This window comes from Prionailurus bengalensis, chromosome D4 (genome assembly GCF_016509475.1).
Source record: "Prionailurus bengalensis isolate Pbe53 chromosome D4, Fcat_Pben_1.1_paternal_pri, whole genome shotgun sequence".
In the NCBI taxonomy this organism is placed as follows: Eukaryota; Metazoa; Chordata; class Mammalia; order Carnivora; family Felidae; genus Prionailurus; species Prionailurus bengalensis.
In genome coordinates, this window is record NC_057359.1 from 89,016,002 (window position 1) to 89,036,305 (window position 20,304).

General features: G+C 47.1%; 1 protein-coding gene across 3 annotated transcripts in view; it reads left to right on the forward strand.

Annotated features, from left to right (window-relative positions):
- Nucleotides 1–20,304, forward strand: part of ABL1 (ABL proto-oncogene 1, non-receptor tyrosine kinase) — a 143,219-nt gene that overhangs the window by 91,927 nt on the left and 30,988 nt on the right. Inside the window, exon 1 of one of the 3 annotated variants that reach the window (XM_043565474.1) lies at nt 6,739–6,892. The exons of the other annotated variants lie outside the window; for them this stretch is intronic. Within the exon in view, the coding sequence (XP_043421409.1) occupies nt 6,814–6,892 (79 nt within the window). The 5' untranslated portion in view covers nt 6,739–6,813. Of the gene's footprint in view, nt 1–6,738; nt 6,893–20,304 lie in introns of those variants that run through there. 3 annotated transcript variants of the gene reach the window in all.

The following is a 20,304-nucleotide window of genomic DNA, read 5'->3' on the forward strand; positions in this document are numbered from 1 at the left end:
AGTTGCCCATACGATTGTGGGTCCATTTCTGGGTTCTGTATTCTGTTCCATCGATCTGAGTGTCTGTTTTTGTGCCAGTACCATACTGTCTTGATGATTACAGCTTTGTAGTATAGCTTGGTCGGGATTGTGAGGCCTCCTGCTTTGGTTTCCTTTTTCAAGATTGCTTTGGCTATTTGGGGTCTTTTCTGGTTCCATACAAATTTTAGGGTTATTTGTTCTAGCTCTGTGAAGAATGCTGGTGTTACTTTGATAGGGATTGCATTGAACATGTAGATTGCTTTGGGTAGTATCGGCATTTTAACAAAATTTGTTCTTCTTATCCAGGAGCATGGAATCTTTTCCATTTTTTTTTGTGTGTGTTTTCTTCAATTTCTTTCATAAGCTTTCTATAGTTTTCAGGGTATAGATTTTTCACCTCTTTGGTTAGATTTCTTCCTAGGTGTTTTATGGTTTTTGGTGCAACTGTAAATGGGATCGGTTCCTTGATTTCTCTTTCTGTTGCTTCACTGTTGGTGTATAGGAGTGCAACCGATTTCTGTGTGTTGATTTTATACCCTGCAACTTTGCTGAATTCATGAATCAATTCTAGCAGTTTTTTGGTGGAATCTTTTGGGTTTTCCGTATAGAGTATCATGTCATCTGCAAAGAGTGAAAGTTTGACCTCCTCCTGGCCGACTTGGATGCCTTTTATTTCTTTGTGCTGATTGCAGAGGCTAAGACTTCCAATACTATGTTGAATAACAGTGGCAAGAGTGGACATCCCTCTCTTGTTCCTGACCTTAGGGGAAAAGCTCTCAGTTTTTCCCCATTGAGGATGATATTAATGTTGGGTCATTCCTATAGGGAAAAGTAATTTTTAACCTAGAATTCTATACCCAGCCAAACTGTCAGAGTAGCATAGAAGAAGGCATTTTTTGGACCTGCAGCACCCACCCTCCCACCCCACCCCCACCTTTTTTTCTTTTCAGGAAGGCACTGGACAGTGAATTCCAGCAAAAGAAGAACAGAAGTCAATGACTAGAATTGAGGATATTTTAAGTGTTTTAGTGTTTGGAAAAAATACTACCAGGTGTTTAACAGATCTTCGAAATATTTGGGGGGAAACAGTAATAGATCTATAGAAGATTAGTCAAATGAAAAAAATCAAGGTAATTAATATCTCTAGGTTAAATGAATAAAGGAAATATTCATAGTATATTATTGGCAGAACAGTGAACAATATTTATATCATCACAGTAATGTAAACACTATTGATTTAACCAAAAATTGTGATTTTACTGTTTAGGGAGGTTGGGATACTACCAAATATAATGTGGAAAGCTGATGACTCCAGAAACAATATGAGGATATTAGTTAGAAATCTGAAGGAGGCTGCCTGCCTCTGGGGCAGCAAACTGGGGGATGGAGCTAGGGGATTGCTGTTTTTATTATAAAACTTCAGTACCGTTTGATTTTTAACCTTGCATGTGTTATTACTTTGATTAAAAATTAACATTAATTTAAAAATGGGCATACCCATAATAAATTGCTTCCACCTAGAGAAAAATTATTGTTTAATAGTTATGTTTGACTTGTTAATTATAAAAATGTAGAGTCTTGATGTAATGAGATTTTCTAGAAAGTAGATTTACTCTAAGGCAGTTCGAATTTGGCCCCCAGCTAAGAATTGTAGCTCTGGAAATACCAGGGGAACTAACCAAACAATCGGTATTAACTGTGTGCGGCTAGCTCATCAAGCCCTGGTCCTGAAATCGGCCCCCATTAAAGATGTGGGGTGTGGAGTTTGTGATTTGCCACAAAGCTGTGGTTGCAATCCCTGGCTTTTGGCTGAAAGGTAGGACTCTGACATTTCAATCTCAGTTGCTACCCCTACTCCATAGCTAGTGTTTCTTTCCCTTAATAAAATAAATGGATTCCTTGTCCCTTGGAAAACCTCCAGACTACTTTCACTCCCTCAGACTGTGCTTTCTGGAATCATTTTCACGTATCACATGTGTTAATTTTAGCTCTTGAGTTAGTCCCAGTAAGACTTACGCAGGAACACAGACCATCATCTGATCTGGTAAGGGGGCTCTTTTGGAAATAACAATAGCTCCTGTGTATGGAGCACCTTCCATACATTATTTTTAATCTTCGTAACCCTGTGAGATAGCCCCTCACCCCCAGTGTTAACGGTTGAAGAAATGAGGGCTCTGAGAGGTGAAGTCCGTTGCCCAGGCCACCACAGTGGATGATGCACACGTGCCGTTCGGAGCTAGGCTGCGTGAATAGCTCATTCAGCCTCTGCCGTGTTGCCTCCCCGTCTTACCAGTCCAGAGTCAGCAGGCCTTTGTGACACTTGACCCCCAGGTAGTGCTGTCTCATGGGAAAACTTGTAAGAGATGCACGTGTGTCCTTGTACAGTGGCCAAAATGGATGTGACTGACTGATGTGGTCTTCTGAGCCGCATTTTCCTTTTGTTGGACCCACACTGGACCCAGCAGGCTCTCGCGGGAGAGTGTTTGCAGAGTCAGAGGAAGTGGGCTTTGTTGGCAGGTGCATATAAAATAGCATCTTTGCTCTCGCGCAAAGAGATCTTTGCTCTCGCGCCCCCCACCCCCCAAAGTTACTGGCTGGGCCAGAAACAGTGAAGGGGCCTGTCACATTTGGGATCATCTGGTCCGGGGGGGTTCCACACCAGGCCCCATGTCAGATTCACCTGTCTCCCTTCCACCTGACCCCCCATCCTGCAGCTCCTGTCTCCTTCCCTTGACCCACTTTTGCCCCACCCCCCACCCCCACATTTAAATAGGACTGAACTCCAAACTTAAAAAAAAATTGTCTTTAGCCTAAAATCTTTAAGAGAAGCGTCCTCTTTTGGTGACTTGTTCTAGAGTTGTATGTTTCCTAGATTGAGGAAAAAATTGGTTTCAAATGAGAAAATTTTAGAAAAATCCATTCACGTTTGTCCTATTTCCAGTGAAAACAAGCACCTCTTCTCTCTTCTCTCTTCTAAAACAGTGGTTTTTGGAGCACGGGGCTGGCTCAATCCATTAAGCGTCCAGCTCTTGATTTCGGCTCAGGTCGTGATTTCAAGGTTCTTGACTTTGAGCCCCATGTCAGGCTCTGTGCTGAGGCCTGCTTGGGATTCTCTCTCTCCCTCCTTCTCTGCCCCTCCAACACACACTCTCTCTCTCTCAAAATAAATAAATAAACATTTAAAAAGTATATATATAAGGGGTGTCTGGGTGGCTCAGATAGTTAAGCTGACTCTTGGTTTTGGCTCAGGTCATGATCTCACAGTTCATGAGATTGAGCCCCGCATTGGGCTCTGCTCTGACATCCTGGAGGAGTCTGGGGATTCTCTCTCTCTCTGCCCCTCTCATGCTCACATGTGCACTCTCTCTCTAAATCAATAAACCTAGAAAATAAAAAAACGATATATACTTAATACGCTTTAAAATATTCTTGAATAGTTCTAGTTTTCTGAACTGTTTTCTTTTAAGACGTTTTCCCTAACGGTTAATGATCTTTATTTCAACCTCTAGCTTTGCTTATCTTACCCTTTCACTTAAATTGAAAACCATGTGCCATTTTGGAAAGGTCAGGGGCTCTGGACCATACCGCTTCCAGAGCTGTGTGAACTTGGACAGAGCCCTCTCCCCATCCCCCCAAGTTTCCTTATCTGTGAAATGGAATTAAACTACCCAAAGTTCATGGGATCGTTGTAACACTGGTGCCTGGCACGTATCAGGTGCACATTAAAAGTCTGTTTCTTTCCCAAACTGGATGCAGCCAAACCAACACGTTAGGTCACATCTTTTTCGTTTCTTTGCTTGTGTAAGTTCAGGCCTTTGGGTTTGAGGTTGCTCAAGGGAAACCTTTCTGGGGTCTTTTTTTTTTCATTCTTGTAAGAAGATCGGGGCTCACCTTTATTTGCTTGTAACAGCGCCTTTTTTACCTTGCAAATGAGTTTCAAACGCATCAAAAGCTGGATCTGGAAAGAGCAGTCCAGTTTGGTCTGGTAGTGTACAGGTTGGCAAAACTTTCAATATTTGTTGTTGCTGATTCAGAGTGTTTCGCCAGACCTGTTGATGCATGCTTTTATAACTATAATTTAAAAGGTTTGGATGCAGTTTATAAGCATTCCTCATTTTAAGAGGATTTAAGAGGATAAGGTCATTTTAGATTCAAGAAGAGAATATTAGTAATAGCCATTAGCCTTTTAAAATAAACTTACATCCCAACATAAAGTGCCTCACATGCAAACAAGTATTCGGACCTGTATTAACTGGTAGTATTCAAGGATGCGGTCAGAGCCGCAAAAATGCCTGCCAACGTATGATTGTTGGCACTAAGCTGCCGATTTGAGCCTGGCTCTTTAAACCTGAAATGCTGTATCAATGACACACTTTACTATTGTTTGGTCCAGTAATAAAGAACTTTCCGGAAGGGCACCAAAACAGATACTGTATTTTTCAGTTTGTCCTGGTGGCACCCTTTCAATTCTATTTTTGGTGCTACGTTTGGGAGTTTGAAAGATTCAAGACAACACTAAGCCGGTCAGCTGGCACTACCTGCAGGCCCTCTAGCAGAATGAGCGTGCCTCCCAGAGTCTAGATGGCACCCACAGTCACCGCGCTCGTCTCTTGTGTCTGCAGGTGGTGGGAACTGCGCGCTTACTTTCCTGCCCGTGCCTTCTTAGGTGCTCATGAGGCCTGAGCTGGTACCACAGCACTAACCACTCAGGTGCAGGAAAAACACGTTTTGTACACTGATCACAATTCGGTAGGACACTTCCGAAAAGTTATTAATGCCCTGGCTGAGAACCCCGGTGATACGCACTAGTCACGTCCAGTCCACTTGTGAATTTTTATGTGCTATATTTGGCAGACCTACGTGAAGATCTTGTTCCTTAGCCATTCCAAGATACCCAGGTTTCTGTTGTTACAGGATAGGCTGGAAAGTATAACAAATGAGTCCAGCTTTGCCTTCTGGGGTTGACCGTTCGTAGCCAGGGTCTCTTAACCAACACTGGCTCTGAAATATATGTTAGCTATCTTTTTTTTAATGTTTGTTTATATGGAGAGGGGAGGGGCAGAGAGAGAGGGAGACACGGAATCTGAAGCAGGCTCCGGGCTCTGAGCTGTCAGCCCAGAGCCCGACACGGGGCTCAAACCCATGAGCAGTGAGATCGTGACCTGAGCCGAAGTCGGACGCTTAACCGACTGAGCCACCCGGGCGCCCCGATATGTTAGCTATTTAACCAAAGATACAGATCTCCAAGGCTTTAATCCATTTGGAATTTATTGTTGATGAGAGGGTACAGTGTAATCCCCCGGTCAGGAGCCTGATCCTTGGAACCAGGCAGACCAGCGTCGGTTTCCAACCACGGGACCTTGGGCAGGGTGCTTGACTTTCCTGACTACCAGGTCTTACCCTGAAGATTTGGGATAATAACAACCCCAGTCCTCACAGGATCGTTGTGCAAACACAGCGTTGTAACGAATGGACCATGTTTCTCCTAAGAGTCTGACGCACATCAGATCTACTCCTAAGATCTTCCACGCATCCTTTCTTTTTACTACTCATGTGTTCTAAGATGTGAGCTACATTGATTTTTTTCTCCGTTGCAGTGCAGTTACTTCGTACTACTTATTAAATTCCTTTTCTTATTGTCACTGAAATATATATGATTTTTATTAAATTCGTTGGTATGATTGGGTTCCCTGTTACTTCCCGCTGATCTAGATTTCTGATTTTGTGTCACATAATACACCATTGTGATTATTGTTATTTTGTTATAATATTGTATATGATCAGTCCTAACCAGAGCTATAAAGATTTGAGCCCTGAACGGCAATGACATGGGTTTCAAATAACGGTACCCCGTGGCACTCACAAAACCAGGGGGAAAAAAAATCCCTGTGGAAGAAAGTAAGGCAAAGAAGGGACCCAGGCCTTGCCCCTGAGGATTTCTCCTTGTGAAAGCTCAATTCCCTTTACATATAATCAGAAATCATGTTTGAACTTGAACTCACACCTCTCCTCCCATTTCCAACCATCTCCTAGTCTGAATGTAGGATTTGACAAACGTGTTGCATACCTGTGAGGTTGTCATGTGGGTTCTAGCTCTGATTATTCATTCTTTATACACCCACTGAGTTAGCCTTAATCACTGTAAACTCCGTGAACATAAAATGAGACCAGCACTGGTAGCTGCAGAGGAATCCGCATTATTCACCAACATTTTGGGGACACAGCGTTTGCCAGAGCCCCGCGCACCCGCCGAGCTGGGCTGTAAGCGGTGCAGGTTGGCGTCTCGCCACAGAGATGCTGGAGGTTGCAAAAGTGGTGGCCGAGCAGGCCTGCGCTGGCGGCAGCCAGAGTAGCCCGTGTGTCTTTCTTGGGCCGTTAGGACTTGGCAACGTTGAGAACCACTCAGTGCTGCACCTGAAATCAGCACCCGTGTGGACCTAGAAACCGGCCCCGGGTTGATTTTGGATCTCGGCAAGGGGGCCGGGCCGGGTCGGGCCTGCCGATCACCCGCGACGAGCGGGGCCGGCCGACCGGCGCGGCGCCGAGGGGGTTAAGGCGGCGGCGGGGGCGGGCCTCGCGGGCCGGGCTCGGGGCCCTTTGTTAACAGGCGCGTCCGGAGCGGAGACGGAGACGCGGCCGCGGCCATGGGCGGGCGCGCGGGGCGGCGGCGAGGCGGCGTGGCGGGGCCGCCGGGGCGCGGGAGGGCGCGCGGGGCCAGCGGGGCGCGCCGGGCCTGAGCGCGCGGCGCAGCGAGCCGGGGGGCGCCGGCCCCCACGCCGCCGGCCCGCGAAAATGTTGGAGATCTGCTTGAAGCTGGTGGGCTGCAAATCCAAGAAGGGGCTCTCTTCGTCCTCCAGCTGCTACCTGGAAGGTAAGCGCCGGCTGGCGCCGAGCGCTCGAGGCGGCGGCGGGGCCGCGGGCCGGGCCTTCCCGGGCCGCGCCCGCCCTCCCGCCCGCGCGCGCTCCCTCCGCGCCCTCCCTGCCCCTCCCTTCCCTTTCCCTTTCTCTGCCCCCCCCCCTCCCCCCGCTTTCTTGCTCTCTCCTGGTCTTTCCCGCGACCCCGCCTGGGCGCTGCGGGCCGAGCGGGAGGGTGCGGGGCTCCGGTCCCCGCGCCCTACCCTGGGAGCCCACGCCGGGATGGCGGTGTCTCCGGGCCCCCAGCCGGAGGGGGGGGGGCTCTCCCCGAGAAAGTTTGAGAAAGCGAACTCTACAGGCCCGAACGGCCCTGTGAGCCCACGTTGTGGAATTTCCACCGTGAATTGGGAATTATGTGTCAAAAAGGTCGACCCGTGTTTGTGAAACATGTGATTCTCATTAAGTGTCGTGTACAAAGGAACACCGCTCTACCATTTATGGGTACGGAATTTCAAGTGATCTTTCTACCCCACGCCCCACGCGCCCCCAACCCCCAACCCCCAACCCACTCTTATCTGCAGACCACGAAGAGGTCTTAGGAATTCTCCCTTTTCGCGGGGATGGGGGAAGCGAAGTTACACATTTGAGGAAGGCGTTGTGAATGAGTCCAGCGTACTTGGCGGGGGAGGGGGGGGGACCTCATGTTGGGTTCGCTCCATAAAGTGCAGAGCCAGGAGCATCTTTCTTTTTGCCTTTTTTCCGTTCTGCTTTCCTTTCCTTCTCTCATCCCCTGTGTCCTTCTTTCCTGTTGCCTTGCCTTTCCTTTGCTAGTAACAACTGAAAGAAAGTGAACCGGGGAGGGTGCGTGGGGGTCGTCATTTTGGACTTGAAATCGATCTGACTTAGGGACCGGACATCCCAGACGAAATCCTGCTGGTATTTCTCTGTCATTTTCACTGAGGACTTAAAATAGGAATAGAAATGTAAAGCTCATCTGAGAACAAGTTGGATTGCTGCTAGTGTGCCATGAAGTTGTAACGTACTTCTTTTTAAAAGGAAGGAGAAATAAACGAAGGCCTCGTAAATGGTCTAACCTCTTTTCCTTCCAACTTTTTTTTTAATACCCCCGTGGCCCTCACCAGCCACCTTTTTTTTTTTTTCCTTTCTGATTTGAGGGCCTGCCTGGAGTCACATAAGCAGCTTAAACCATAAACACCAGTGATGCAGGTGAAACCTGTTTGCTCTTGCTTTCACAGGATGTGGACATCCATCCCTCTTCCCTGCCTGCGATTTTGGGCCTTCGAGCCGGCTCACAAAATCCACCATTTGGAGGGAGGAGATGGTTTATTTGTCCCTGAAAGTTGGCATTTGAAGCGGCCAAAATCATCTTCAGTTCATGCGTCGCTTATTTTCCAAGTTGCTCAAAATTCTGAGCACATTCTCATTTACATCTGTATCGAGTTAGTGTTAGGCATTATCTCCATTTGCAGATGGACGCCCACGGGCGGAGTAGATGAACTGGACTTTTGTAGCTGCAGAGCTGTGACATTGTTTTTGTTTTCTTGGGGTAAACCGGAGATTTAGGGCAGACTGTTTTCTTGGGGTAAACCGGAGATTTAGTGCATAGTTGAATTATTGGTTTTTATTTTAGGGGGTGGATCTCATCGAAAGCGTCTTACTGCTTCCTGTCCAGCCTTTCCGTTTTTTACTGACATCCCAAGTCAATCAATCAGTGTTGATTGACACCCTCTCGGCGCAGGCCGCTCAGGGCACAGAGAGTCGAATATAGTCAGCTTTTGCATTCTGTCAAAGATGGTTCCCGCCGTGAATGCGACCTGATCATGCATCTATGCGCTCCCCAGGCCTCGCTGTCAAAGCAACAATTAAACGCTTACTGTATGCCAAGCAGTGTTTCAGTATTTCTATATGATTCGGTGTGCGTGTCTCTCATGATGGCCCTGTGGCTATTTCCACTTTACAGATGAGGGACCTAAGGCCCCAGAAGGTTAGGAAACTTGTCTAAGGTCCCAGAGCTAGCAAGTGGTGGTGCTGGGATTTGAACCCATACCGTCTGGCTCCCGAGAGCCGAGTTTCAGCCATTCGGTGCTTTACCAACTGTGACTGTGACCTTTGGCACGCTCTGTGGATGTGGAAATGGCAGCTTCAAGAACGTCTGAAATAAGGCTATTCTTTCTTTCTTTTCTAGAAAACTAATACTGATAAAAATGATCATCTTTCGCAGAAGAAAATTTAAATGTATATTAAAATAGCTGTACATGATTTAAAAAAAAGAACATTCTAAAAGGGTATTTAGGGGCGCCTGGGTGGCGCAGTCGGTTAAGCGTCCGACTTCAGCCAGGTCACGATCTCGCGGTCCGTGAGTTCGAGCCCCGCGTCGGGCTCTGGGCTGATGGCTCAGAGCCTGGAGCCTGTTTCCGATTCTGTGTCTCCCTCGCTCTCTGCCCCTCCCCCGTTCATGCTCTGTCTCTCTCTGTCCCAAAAATGAATAAACGTTGAAAAAAAAAAAATTTTAAAGGGTATTTAGCGAAAAGTAATTGTGTCTCCTACCCAGTTTCCCTACCCAGAGGCAATCACTCAGGAGTTTTCTTGCGTGTCCTTCTGGAGATATTGTATGCATATAATAAGCGTTTAAAACATTTGAGTTTTGCGTTCCAACTTTGTGAAAATGTGTGTTTACAGGCAGTATGTATTCACCATGACCACATTTAGCTTTACAATCTTAGGTTGACTTCAAACACCCAGCTTTCTGATTATTGCTTCCCCCTAGAGATGTGGAAGAAAACATGAACACTGGCCATGTAAAAAAATTTTTTTTAAAGTTTATTTTTGAGAGAGAGAGACACACACACACACAGAGACAGAGAGAGACAGCACGGGCAGGGGAGGGGCAGAGAGAGAAGGAGACAGATTCCGCAGCAGGCTCCAGGCTCTGAGCTGTCAGCACAGAGCCTGACCTGGGGCTCGAACCCCCGAACCGTGAGATCATGCCTGAGCCGAAGTCAGATCATGCCTCAGCCGAACTGAGGCGAAGGTTAAGCGCCTGACTTCTTAACCGACTGAGCCACCCGGGCGCCCCGAACACTGGCCATTTGAATTCTTTTTTTTTTTTTTCCCCCAGTTCACTCTTCTTTGTTTATGTGTGTATTTGCATACATTGTTCATGAATATTGTACATGTATATGCTAGCTCTGTAGTGTGGAATCAAAAGTAATGTGAACTCTTCTTGAACTTTCAAAATTTATTTTAAGGGCCGCTTTAAAATGCTGCTTTTCAGCAGTTAACTTTCTGGCAAATACTTTATGTGGTGCCAGCTGCACAGATATGTACAGTGTTAGAACTTCTGTAGAGCAGCTCAGGCTCTCTTTCTAAATACTCTCTCCTGGGCTCATCACGTGCTTCCCTTGTTTAGTAACAAAGAAAATGCCAGTCTCTTCCAGGAACCTAATGGAAAGCCAGCCAGTTCTCCTCGCTTGAGGTGACATTAAAACTGGTGAGCATTTATGATGTGACAGGCGCTGGCACCAAGCGCTTTGTAGACACCCTTCCCTTATTTGCATACCACCGCTGTGAGGTTTCTAGAGAGGAGGAGGAGAAAGGCCCCTGTGCCCTTTGGAAATACTTCTGAATTTGGAGTCCGGAGATCCATTTTTGTCTAACCTCTCTCAGCCTCTCTGTTTCTTTGCCTCTAAGACAGAAAGAACCAACATCCTCTGTCCAGCCAACCTTGAGAGGATCGTTTTGGGGATCTAGGAGATGATTCACGTGAAGCTTTTGAAATCAATAAAGTGCTGACTGTTTGCATTTATACCTACATGAGGTTCCTTTGAGAGGTCCCTAAATGCAGACAGTTTCGTGGCTAGGGCATTGCAGAGTCCTCTTCTCGTGTGACACCCGCAGCCCCAGAGCCAGCCGGCCGGGGCCTGGATGCCAACCCTGCTGCCCGCTGGTCCTGGGCATCGTGCTGTCTGAGCCTCAGTGGCGTTCTCATTTCCAAATACAACTCGTGGTAGGCCCTCCTTCGTTGAGTTGTGAGATTGGCGGGAGAGATTTCATTTAAATTGTTCAGCACGGAGCCTGGCACAGAGCAGGATGTTAGCACATATCAGCTGTTACTTTAAACAAATACTGAGCAGTCTAAAAGGTTGGCATTGCCAGTTTCTCCAATGGCTGAAGTCATGACAGAATCGAGCTGAACCTACCCATAGGTTTTCTTGTTAACAAGACAGTTTGTTTCCATGTTTGCTCTGACGCATAAAATTAATACTTCTGTCATCAGTTTGAAGGAAAAGTATCTTCCTTTTTCCTGATCCTTTTTTTTTTTGTAAGTTTTAATTATTTAAGTATTCTCTACACCCAACGTGGAGCTCGAACTCACAACCCCAAGATCAAGAACCCTGCACTCGCCTCACTGAGCCAGCCAGGCGTCCCCCCTGCCCCCTGCCCCAGATCCTTTCTTACGCCCATGCTGAATGTTTTAATTGTGGAAAAGGAATCCCGTTGATTCATGATTGGCATCTCACTCTTTCCACAGCTCCAAGGATGTGAAGACTGAACATCTACCTCTCATTCCCTTGTTCTAAAATTGTCATAATTTTGCCAGTGTAATCGCCGATCCGAAATAGAAACAGGAAAAATGGTCGACGGAGAAATTTAAAAAAAAAAATACATAACACCGTTGCACAACACGATAGTTAGTTAACAGCACTGTATAGTTAGTTAGACTATAGATATAACTATATAGTTATACTATAGATAGTATAGTTAACAGCACTGTGCTGTATATTTAAAAGTTGCTAAGAGGGGCGCCTGGGTGGCTCAGTCGGTTGAGCGTCCGACTTCAGCTCGGGTCACGATCTCACGGTTCGTGAGTTCAAGCCCCGCGACAGGCTCTGGGCTGATGGCTTGGAGCCTGCTTCCGATTCTGTGTCTCCCTCTCTCTCTGCCCCTCCCCCATTCATGCTCTGTCTCTCTCTGTCTCAAAAATAAATAAACATTAAAAAAAATTTTTTTTTAAATAAATAAAAGTTGCTAAGAGAAGTAGATCTTAAGGGTTCTCATCATAAGGAAAAAATGTGCAACTGTGTGGTGATATGGAGGTTAACGAAACTTACTGTGGTAACTAACCTTTTCACAGTCTACATGCAGCAAGTTGTTAGGTTGTACGCCTGAAACTCCTACACAATGTGATATGTAAATCATATCAATAAAACTGGAAAAGGTAAATACAAGACCATAAGATCAAGTGGGATATGGGAAGAATTTAACTTTCCGTCTGTAATAGCGGATCATAATTAAACACCCAGAAAGATTCATAAAATAAATTCTTAGTTTTGAAAAGGGGGGTTTGTGGGGGGTTTTTTTGTTTGTTTTTTTACTTTTTAAAGGAAAAGCACACAGCCCATTGAATTCCTTGTACTCATCACCAGCTTTAATAATTCCCAACGTATGGTCAATTTTAAACTGTCCTTTTTAGTGCAGCTGGCAGAGCGTCCGTCTCCTAATCGGAAGGTCCCGAATTTGAGCCTCAGAGAGGGCGGATTAAGTCATTTTTCATAGTCGGCTGGGCCCAAGATTACCTTGGTTAAAAAAAGAACCCAGAGCAAATTATGGTCAATCTTGTTTTCTTGCCTCGTTGAAGTTCTACTTCCAAAGCCGTTTGGAAAAACAGCTTGCTAATTACTGACATTTGAGAGTCTAACTTTGCCCTCCCGATGACGAGAGTTGTCAGTCCCCGAAATTGGCGTTCAGATCCTTCTCTCTTAACCCACACCTAGGTACTTTGTTACACTGTCTGTGTTGGGTGACACAGAAGACAGACGAGGGAGAAGGAGAAAGAGGTGGGAATTAAGGAGGAGAGGGAGGCAGAGACCCAAGAGGAGAAAGGCTGAGACCAGAAAGGGAGAACCCAGGGGACACGGGACGGGGGAGGATGGCAGAGGTGGGCAGAGGAAGAGATCCAGAGGAGAGGAAGGGAGAGAGCAAGATCCAGAGAGAGAGACAGAGAGAGAGAGAGAGAGAGAGAGATTGAAAGCAGTGCAAGGGACTGAGTGTGAGCCATGCAGACTGATGGATGGGAAGCCGTGGGAGAGGCACGTGAGTAACCTTCACCTCTGCCTCTGTCGCCTGGCCTCTCAAAATGCCCGTCATGAGAGAGTCTGCTTAATAGACTTATGGGGGGGGGGGGGTGAGGAGGTGGGGGGGCAGGGTAGTGTAGTACCCTACACGGAATGCCTTAAAACTGAATTGAAAAGCTGGGCCGTGAATAGAATCAGCCATTGCTTTTTGGAACCCAGATAGCTTTTTATGGTCCTGTTCAGTTACTCAGCTTAGCAGTAGGAGGAATAATGGCAAACAAGACATTCTCGGGGATTCATCTGCCCTTGGGTAGCCCCTTCGGTGAGTCGGGTCTAACCTGACCCAGGCATCCTCGATGACCTTTCCAGGGAGATCAGGACACACGAAGTGAGTACTCGCAAACCATCCCCGGCCTGGCAAGGCGGAAGGGGAGGCTTTCAGTCTGCCGCAAAGGACCTGTGACAGAGTAAATGCTTCTCTGGTTAACGGGCTCACTGCCCACAGTTTGAATCGGGTCCAGTGCCAGGATCTGGGGAACCTTTCCTCCCCCACAGACACACAAAAAAAAAAAGTGTGTGGAGGGGCCGTGTGCCCGTACCCGCCTGTCACGCGTCCTGTTTCTCGTGAAAGCACAGAGAAACGTTCTTTCACGTTGCGCTGTGTTTCGGGATCTTGACCGTGGTTTACATTCCATTTTTTAAAAAATGATTGCGTTTCCTAGATCTTTATAAAAGCATTCCTGGTAAAGTGCCATTTGCTCTCCATCCTGCTGTCTGCTGTTTCTGCAGGTTCACAGATAATTAAGGTACACTCTTCACTCCGGACTTAATATTTTACTTTGTTGCTAAAGCCAGTCAAGTGCAAGGGGTTCTGCCTAGCTGTTCATTTAAATAAACACCTGGTGGTGCTGTATGTCCTGGCTAGCCCCGGGCAGAGGGTGAAGGCTGTGATGAGAATGCTGGTCTCAGGGCGCCTGGGTGGCTCAGTCGGTTAAGCATCTGACTTTGGCTCAGGTCATGATCTCGCGGCTCCTGAGTTCGAGCCCTGCGTCGGGCTCTGGGCTGAGCGCTCTGAGTCTGGAGCCTGCTTCGGAATCTGTGTCTCCCTCTCTCTCGGTGTCTCCCCCATTCGTTCTCTCTCTCTCAAAAATAAACATTAAAGAAAATTTAAAAAAAAAATGCTGGTCTCTGCCCCAGAGTTCACATTATTGTGGGAACAATAATAAATGAAGAAGTACTTGACCTGTAGGGCAGGGTCCTAGGGCCAGGTACCACACGTGGCGTTTGTGCAGAAATTCTCCACCTGCGGTGTGCGTGGAGCCCTCCTGACAGCCCAGCTGGGTAGATACTGTTGTTGCCCTATTGTGCAATCGAGAAACTGAGGCTGGGAAATTAATGTCTTCAAGACATGGTAGAGTGAATTTCAACAAGGCTTGTCCACCCTGGAGCCCAGGCTTACAGATTCTTCACCTTTGAGGTGAAGGGGAGATAATCAGTTAGGGGTGAGGTGCAGAGAGGAGGGAGGACCAGTCAGGCTCACTAGAAGGGGTGAGGCCAAGGAGGATGGAAAGGCTGGGGAGGCATTCCGGAGAGAGAAAATGGCACTTGTCACAGTGCTCACAAGCCGGGGCAGCAACAAGCTTCGGGTGGGGGAAGCTTCCAGAGGTTTGGGGAGGCTGGAATGGGGGACCACGGGTCGTGGGAGAAGCTGGTCGCAGACCAGACCCTGCAGGGCCTCGTGTACCCGCTTCAGGAGCTCGGACTTGATGATGACCCCAGCCATGCTGAGAGGGCCTGTTACACGCTAGGAACCGCGTCTTGCCTGTTAATCTGCAAACCGCAGTCTACCCTGCAGGGCACTTGACCGTCCTGTTCTTTGCGTTGCCACAGGTGACCCTGCTAGTACGTAGTGGCTGGCCAGTGACAGGGAGGATCTCTTCTGCCTCTGCCAGCAGCCTTCTCCGTGGGATTTTAATAGGAGAGCCACTCGGTCGGAGCTGCGTTTTAGAAAGACCCCTCTGGTGGCAGTGTGGAGGCACAACGCAGTGGGCAGAGTCAGGGAAACCAGTCAAGGGCACGGCGGGGCACACGGACAGGACAGGACCCATCAGGGAGATTGAGGAGGAAAAGTGGCCACGATGTGGGTGTAAACTTAGCTGGGATGAGGCAGGGGGGAGGTGTGGGGGTGTCGTATTCAGAGTGGTTTGAAGATGGTGAGGTGTTCCGTCTTTATGCTCCGTCTCCAGTAACCGTAGGCTTCTTTGACAACAGAGTCCTAGAAAGCGATACAGAATTCTTTTTGTTTTTGCTTTTTGATGGGAGGGGACCGGCTCTGTGTATCTTTCAGAAAGTTAATACTTGGACTGCTGATAGAGACGACGCGGAGAGTTCTGTTTTCTAAACTTGATTTGCTAGGAACATTATAATGTAAAGATTCCTGGGGAAATACTTAAACCTTGGTCTAATTTTATTTATTTAAATTTTTAAATGTTTGTTTATTTTTGAGAGACAGAGTGTGAACAGGGGAGGGCAGAGAGAGAGGGAGACACAGAATCCGGAGTAGGATCCAGGCTCTGAGCTGTCTGCACAGAACCTGACATGGGGCTCAAACTCATGAACCGTGAGATCATGACCTGAGCCAAAGTTGGGAGCTCAACCAACTGAGCCACCCAGGGGCCCCACCTTGGTCTAATTTTAAGTAACTTTATTTTTTATTTGTTATTATTATTTTTTTTACTTCTTATTTTTAAAAGGAGTTTTCTCCAGAAACCCATTTAGCTTAATGCTTATAATGCCTGTAAGTGGGAAGTGCTAAAAGTGCATTTATTTGTTTACTTATTTGTTTATTTTTAAAGTTTATTTACTTTGAGAGAGAGAGAGTAAAGAGAGCAAGCAGGGGAGGGGTGGAGAACCCCAACCAGGCTCTTGTCTTGTCCATATGGAGCCCAACACGGGGCTTGAACTCATGAACTGTGAGATCGTGACCTGAGCCAAAATCAAGAGTCAGATGCTTAGCCAACTGAGCCACCCAGGTGCCCCCAAACTGCATTTATTTAAAAAGAAAACTGCATAATTTGGACTTCTCACTAATTTATAGCAGCCTTCTTTTTAGGCCCCTCCCCCTGTCAGATTACAGGGGTTCTACTGAACCAAATCTATAGTGTAGGAGTTGTTAGCCTGGAAAGCCCTTGGGGTCTGGGATAGAATTCAGGGGCTCCATTTCCTTGGATGGGAAAATTTTAGAACTTTATTTCACTAACCTCTAACTGAAAATTAGTATATCATTTTTTAAAGAATGTAGGTAACAAACCACAGTCAGGTTAGCAATATTGGTGACTTTGTCACCAGTAGAAATCCGATGTTTTCGTGTCCTGTAACAGTTGTGATTATTACTTACACATATCAGAACTTTGAAATGATAGTAGTTACTACTAGATCTTGTTTCTTTAATCCATTAATAAGTAGATACTTAATGCATTAATGAGGAAGCCCTGTATCACAAATAAATTTCTGTTTAAGATTTGAGGACTGTTTCCATACAGCTGTTTTCCCTTACAGCCCTCCATATTCTCTGCATTTGCAGACTTTTTTTTTTTTTTTAATTTTTTTTTAGTGTTTATTTCTGAGACAGAGGGAGACAGAGCATGAGCGGGGGGAGGGGCAGAGAGCGAGGGAGACACAGAATCCGAAACAGGCCCCAGGCTCCGAGCCGTCAGCACAGAGCCCGACGCGGGGCTCGAACTCGCAGACCGCGAGATCATGACCTGAGCCGAAGCTGGACTCTCAACCGACTGAGCCACCCAGGCGTCCCTGACTTTTTTTTGGAGGCATCCGCAGACATCGCCAGAGGGTCCACAGCACGGATGAAGATCCCTCCCTGAGTAGCCTCAGTGTGTCAGGCTCGCCTTGGATCCCTGTGTTAATCCTGCTTCCCTTGCCAGGCGAGGTCTTACTCAGGAGCCCCTTCTGTGTAATGCTGGTGAGCGGGGCCCCTTCACACCTCCTCGCCCCAATGTCTGCGTTCTTAGAAATTCACCTGGTCTTCTATTTGACTTCTGCTATCGAGGCTGCGTACATTTTCCCCAGCTGTGTTCTCTTCCCCCAAGGGGCAGAGGCCGTGTGGGGATTCTTCGCATCACTGCCACCTCGCCCTGCCCCTGCTCCCCAGCAGCTAACACGGTGTTTGGGGGTGCTGGGAAGATGTTGTGAAGTGTGATGTTAAGGCCAAGGCTGTATTCAACTAAGCCCGTTTTTTAAATAATTTTAGCCGCTCTGGGTGAGGGTGTAAATTACAAAATAAAGGACCGTGTAGAAAGTGGGTAAAAGGACTTTCATCAAGTTCAGATTGTGGGAAATAATACTTTTCCTCTAAGCTCATATTCTAAAAAGTTGTAGGAGACTGTTGTATACTGACTTGAGAATAGTCTGAGCATGATCTCATCAGTTGGAACCGAGTATGAAATAAAACACGAAGCCTTCCCTCCTTTTTGAGGGATCTGTTTTATAGATTTCTGAATTACAGAGATTCCTTGAACTGGAGGGTAATAGTGAAAGGCCCACAGAGGAAATAAGAATAAACAACAAGGGTTTAAAGAATTGCATGTGAGCAAAAGGAGAGGGAGTGTTTATCACGCCTGACACACCCTGCCCCCTTCCGACCCCCCTCCCCTCCCCTCCCCACTGAAGTAGAGCCCACTCCGCTCTGTACTCACAGAGCAAACCGAGGCCTTGGGCACCAGCACCTACAGGAAGATGGGAAGCTTCCCAGGGATGTTTTCCCTGGAGGTGAAATCCCTCCCCTCGGGTCTGTGAAGTAGCCTCACGGCCCCTGAAGGTCACCAACATTTTACTTCTCTTCCTGTTTGCCCTTGGTGGGTGCAGGGGCAGCCCCTGGCCGTCTAGACCAGATACGCCTTATCTGAGAATCTTCCGTAAACATTTTTGATCACTGACTCACAACTTTAAGAAAGGGTTATTTTTGTATAAGAAGATCTTTAACTTGTACTTTAAAGACCCAAGCCATTTTCTTAGAATACTTAGAATATTTACTTAGAAATAAGTTAAGCAGGCATGGGCCGGAGCATGAGCGCAGGGGAGGGGCAGAGAGTTGGGGCCGGGGGGGACACACAGAATGCGAAGCAGGCTCCAGGCTCTGAGCTGTCAGCATAGAGCGTATGTGGGGTTCAAACTCACGAACCATGAGATCATGTGACTGGAGCCGGAGTTGGATGCTTAGCCGACTGAGCCACCCAGGCGCCCCGACAGACGCTGAAATTTCTTTCCCAAGACTTAACAATAGCCAAAAGATCCATTGGAAGAACAGAAAAGGGGAGCTATTTTGGACATCTTTCTTGAATGAAGCTTCGGGGCTTCTTTAAGGGTCCGACTTCCTGACAGTGCGCCTGGCAGAAAGTCCCCGCGTTAAGCCAGGAAGGTTGAAGTACATTCTGCAGTGTTGGCCTTGTGAGCTGTGATCATTTTTAAGGTTGACGAGCACAGTTCACTATGAGATGAAGCAAGGAACTTGGCATTTATGCACCGTGAGTCAATTTTGACATCAGCCTGGATGGGGAATTGACTGGAAGGTTTTGGTGTCGGACTGTGGCTACACTTCAGTGTCTCCATCCAGAGGCATGCGTGGGCATTACTTCCCTTTGGGCTTCGGCCATAAATTTGTGGAATGGAGCAAGAACTGGAGAGGAAGACGGAGAGACTGCCTTGGATTTCCTGACGTCCTGTTGAATCAAAAAGCGGTGGGAGGCCCTTTCCTTCCTGACAAAGGGCTCATCCCCTCGCGAGAAATTCCCAGCATCGGTCTCCCTGTCGGGGACAGTCCCTCTTGAACCCTGACTTGAAATCCACAGGCAGCCCTGGGCGAGTATCGGCCTTCTGCCTCTTCCAGGTGTTTTCCAGGCCACTTCCCCCTGATTATGTAACTTCGATCAAATCCAGATGCTGCAGAATGTTTGATAGAAGAGGTCAAATGGCATTTGAGAAGAAAAGCGTTTCTGTATTCATGACTTTGGTTTAATTTCCTGTGTGGGCCTGGTCTGCCAGAGTTGTGTGCTCATGGCCACGAGGTTGGGACTCCAGAGGGAGGTGCACAAATGTTTTTTCAGGACAGCACGAGGAGATTCCTCCTCCCCCAGGGTTCTTTTTCAGGTTAGATGATCAATTGTGGAAGCGTCAGCTGGCTTCTACTTACGATGGCAGTGTCTCTATTTTTGTCACTGTTTTCTGAATTGCAAAAACCACCCACATCCATTGTGAGAAATGAGCCAAAATACAGAAAAGAAAAGAGAAAATGTTAGATGTTTGTGATCCTACCCCTCCCCACGCCTTGTCAACTACGGTTCACAGTTTGGCGCGGTCCCTTCTGTGCTTCGTTCAGTTTTTACAAAATTGGGATCACGCTGCAAATGACAGGTTATAGTATGAGCACTTAATGCATTATCGTGAGTATGTTCCCAAGCCAGTAGTAGTTTTTGTGTAAAAATATCTTGAATGATGTTCTGAATGTATTCTGTATTACGGATGGACCACAAACTAACTTATCTTTCGTTGATAGATACCTTGTACTTCTCGTTTTCTGTGCTGTCATTTCAAAGTTGGTATATAGAGGGGCGCCTGAGTGGTTCAGTCGGCTAGGCTTCCGACTTGACTTCGGCTCAGGTTCGTGCACACGCCCGCTCTCTCCCTCTCTCTCAAACAGAAACACTTGAAAAATGTTAAAAACAATCAGTATCTAGAAATAATCATGTGGGTCTCGGGATAATTGCTGGAGGTTGATCAAAGGTTATGGAATTATTTAGAGATTCGATTTGTATTTCCAGTTGCCCTCCTAACGTGTGTAGCACTTTCTACAGCAGCCGCTAGCTTTGCATGAGAGTTCCATTTCAAGCCTTACACTGACTTAGCCTCAAGAAAATGGGTCTGCCCATTTGACGAACTTTGCATTTCTTTGATTATTAGCCAGGCGTAACGTGCTTCCCAAGTTTAATGGTAATTTAAATTTCCTGTGAATTGCTTATTCATGCTTTGGTCCATTCCTCCCTCCTCCTCCCTCCCTCCCCCCCCCCCCGCCCCTCCCAGTGGAGGATTTATCTTGTTCTTTCGATATGTAAGAGTTCTTTCACGTTAAGAATCCTAAGGCTAATGGTGTTACTTAATATAAGCACAATGGAAGCTCTTTGGACTCGCTTCCACGTGACCGACTTGTTGGGTTGACCATCATGCTCTTGCTTCCTGTAACACCTGCCTCCCCAGTGCCCGGGACCCACGGGATAGGGCAGCCAACCCCGCCACTCCGCTGCTGCTTACTGCTCTTGGCCAC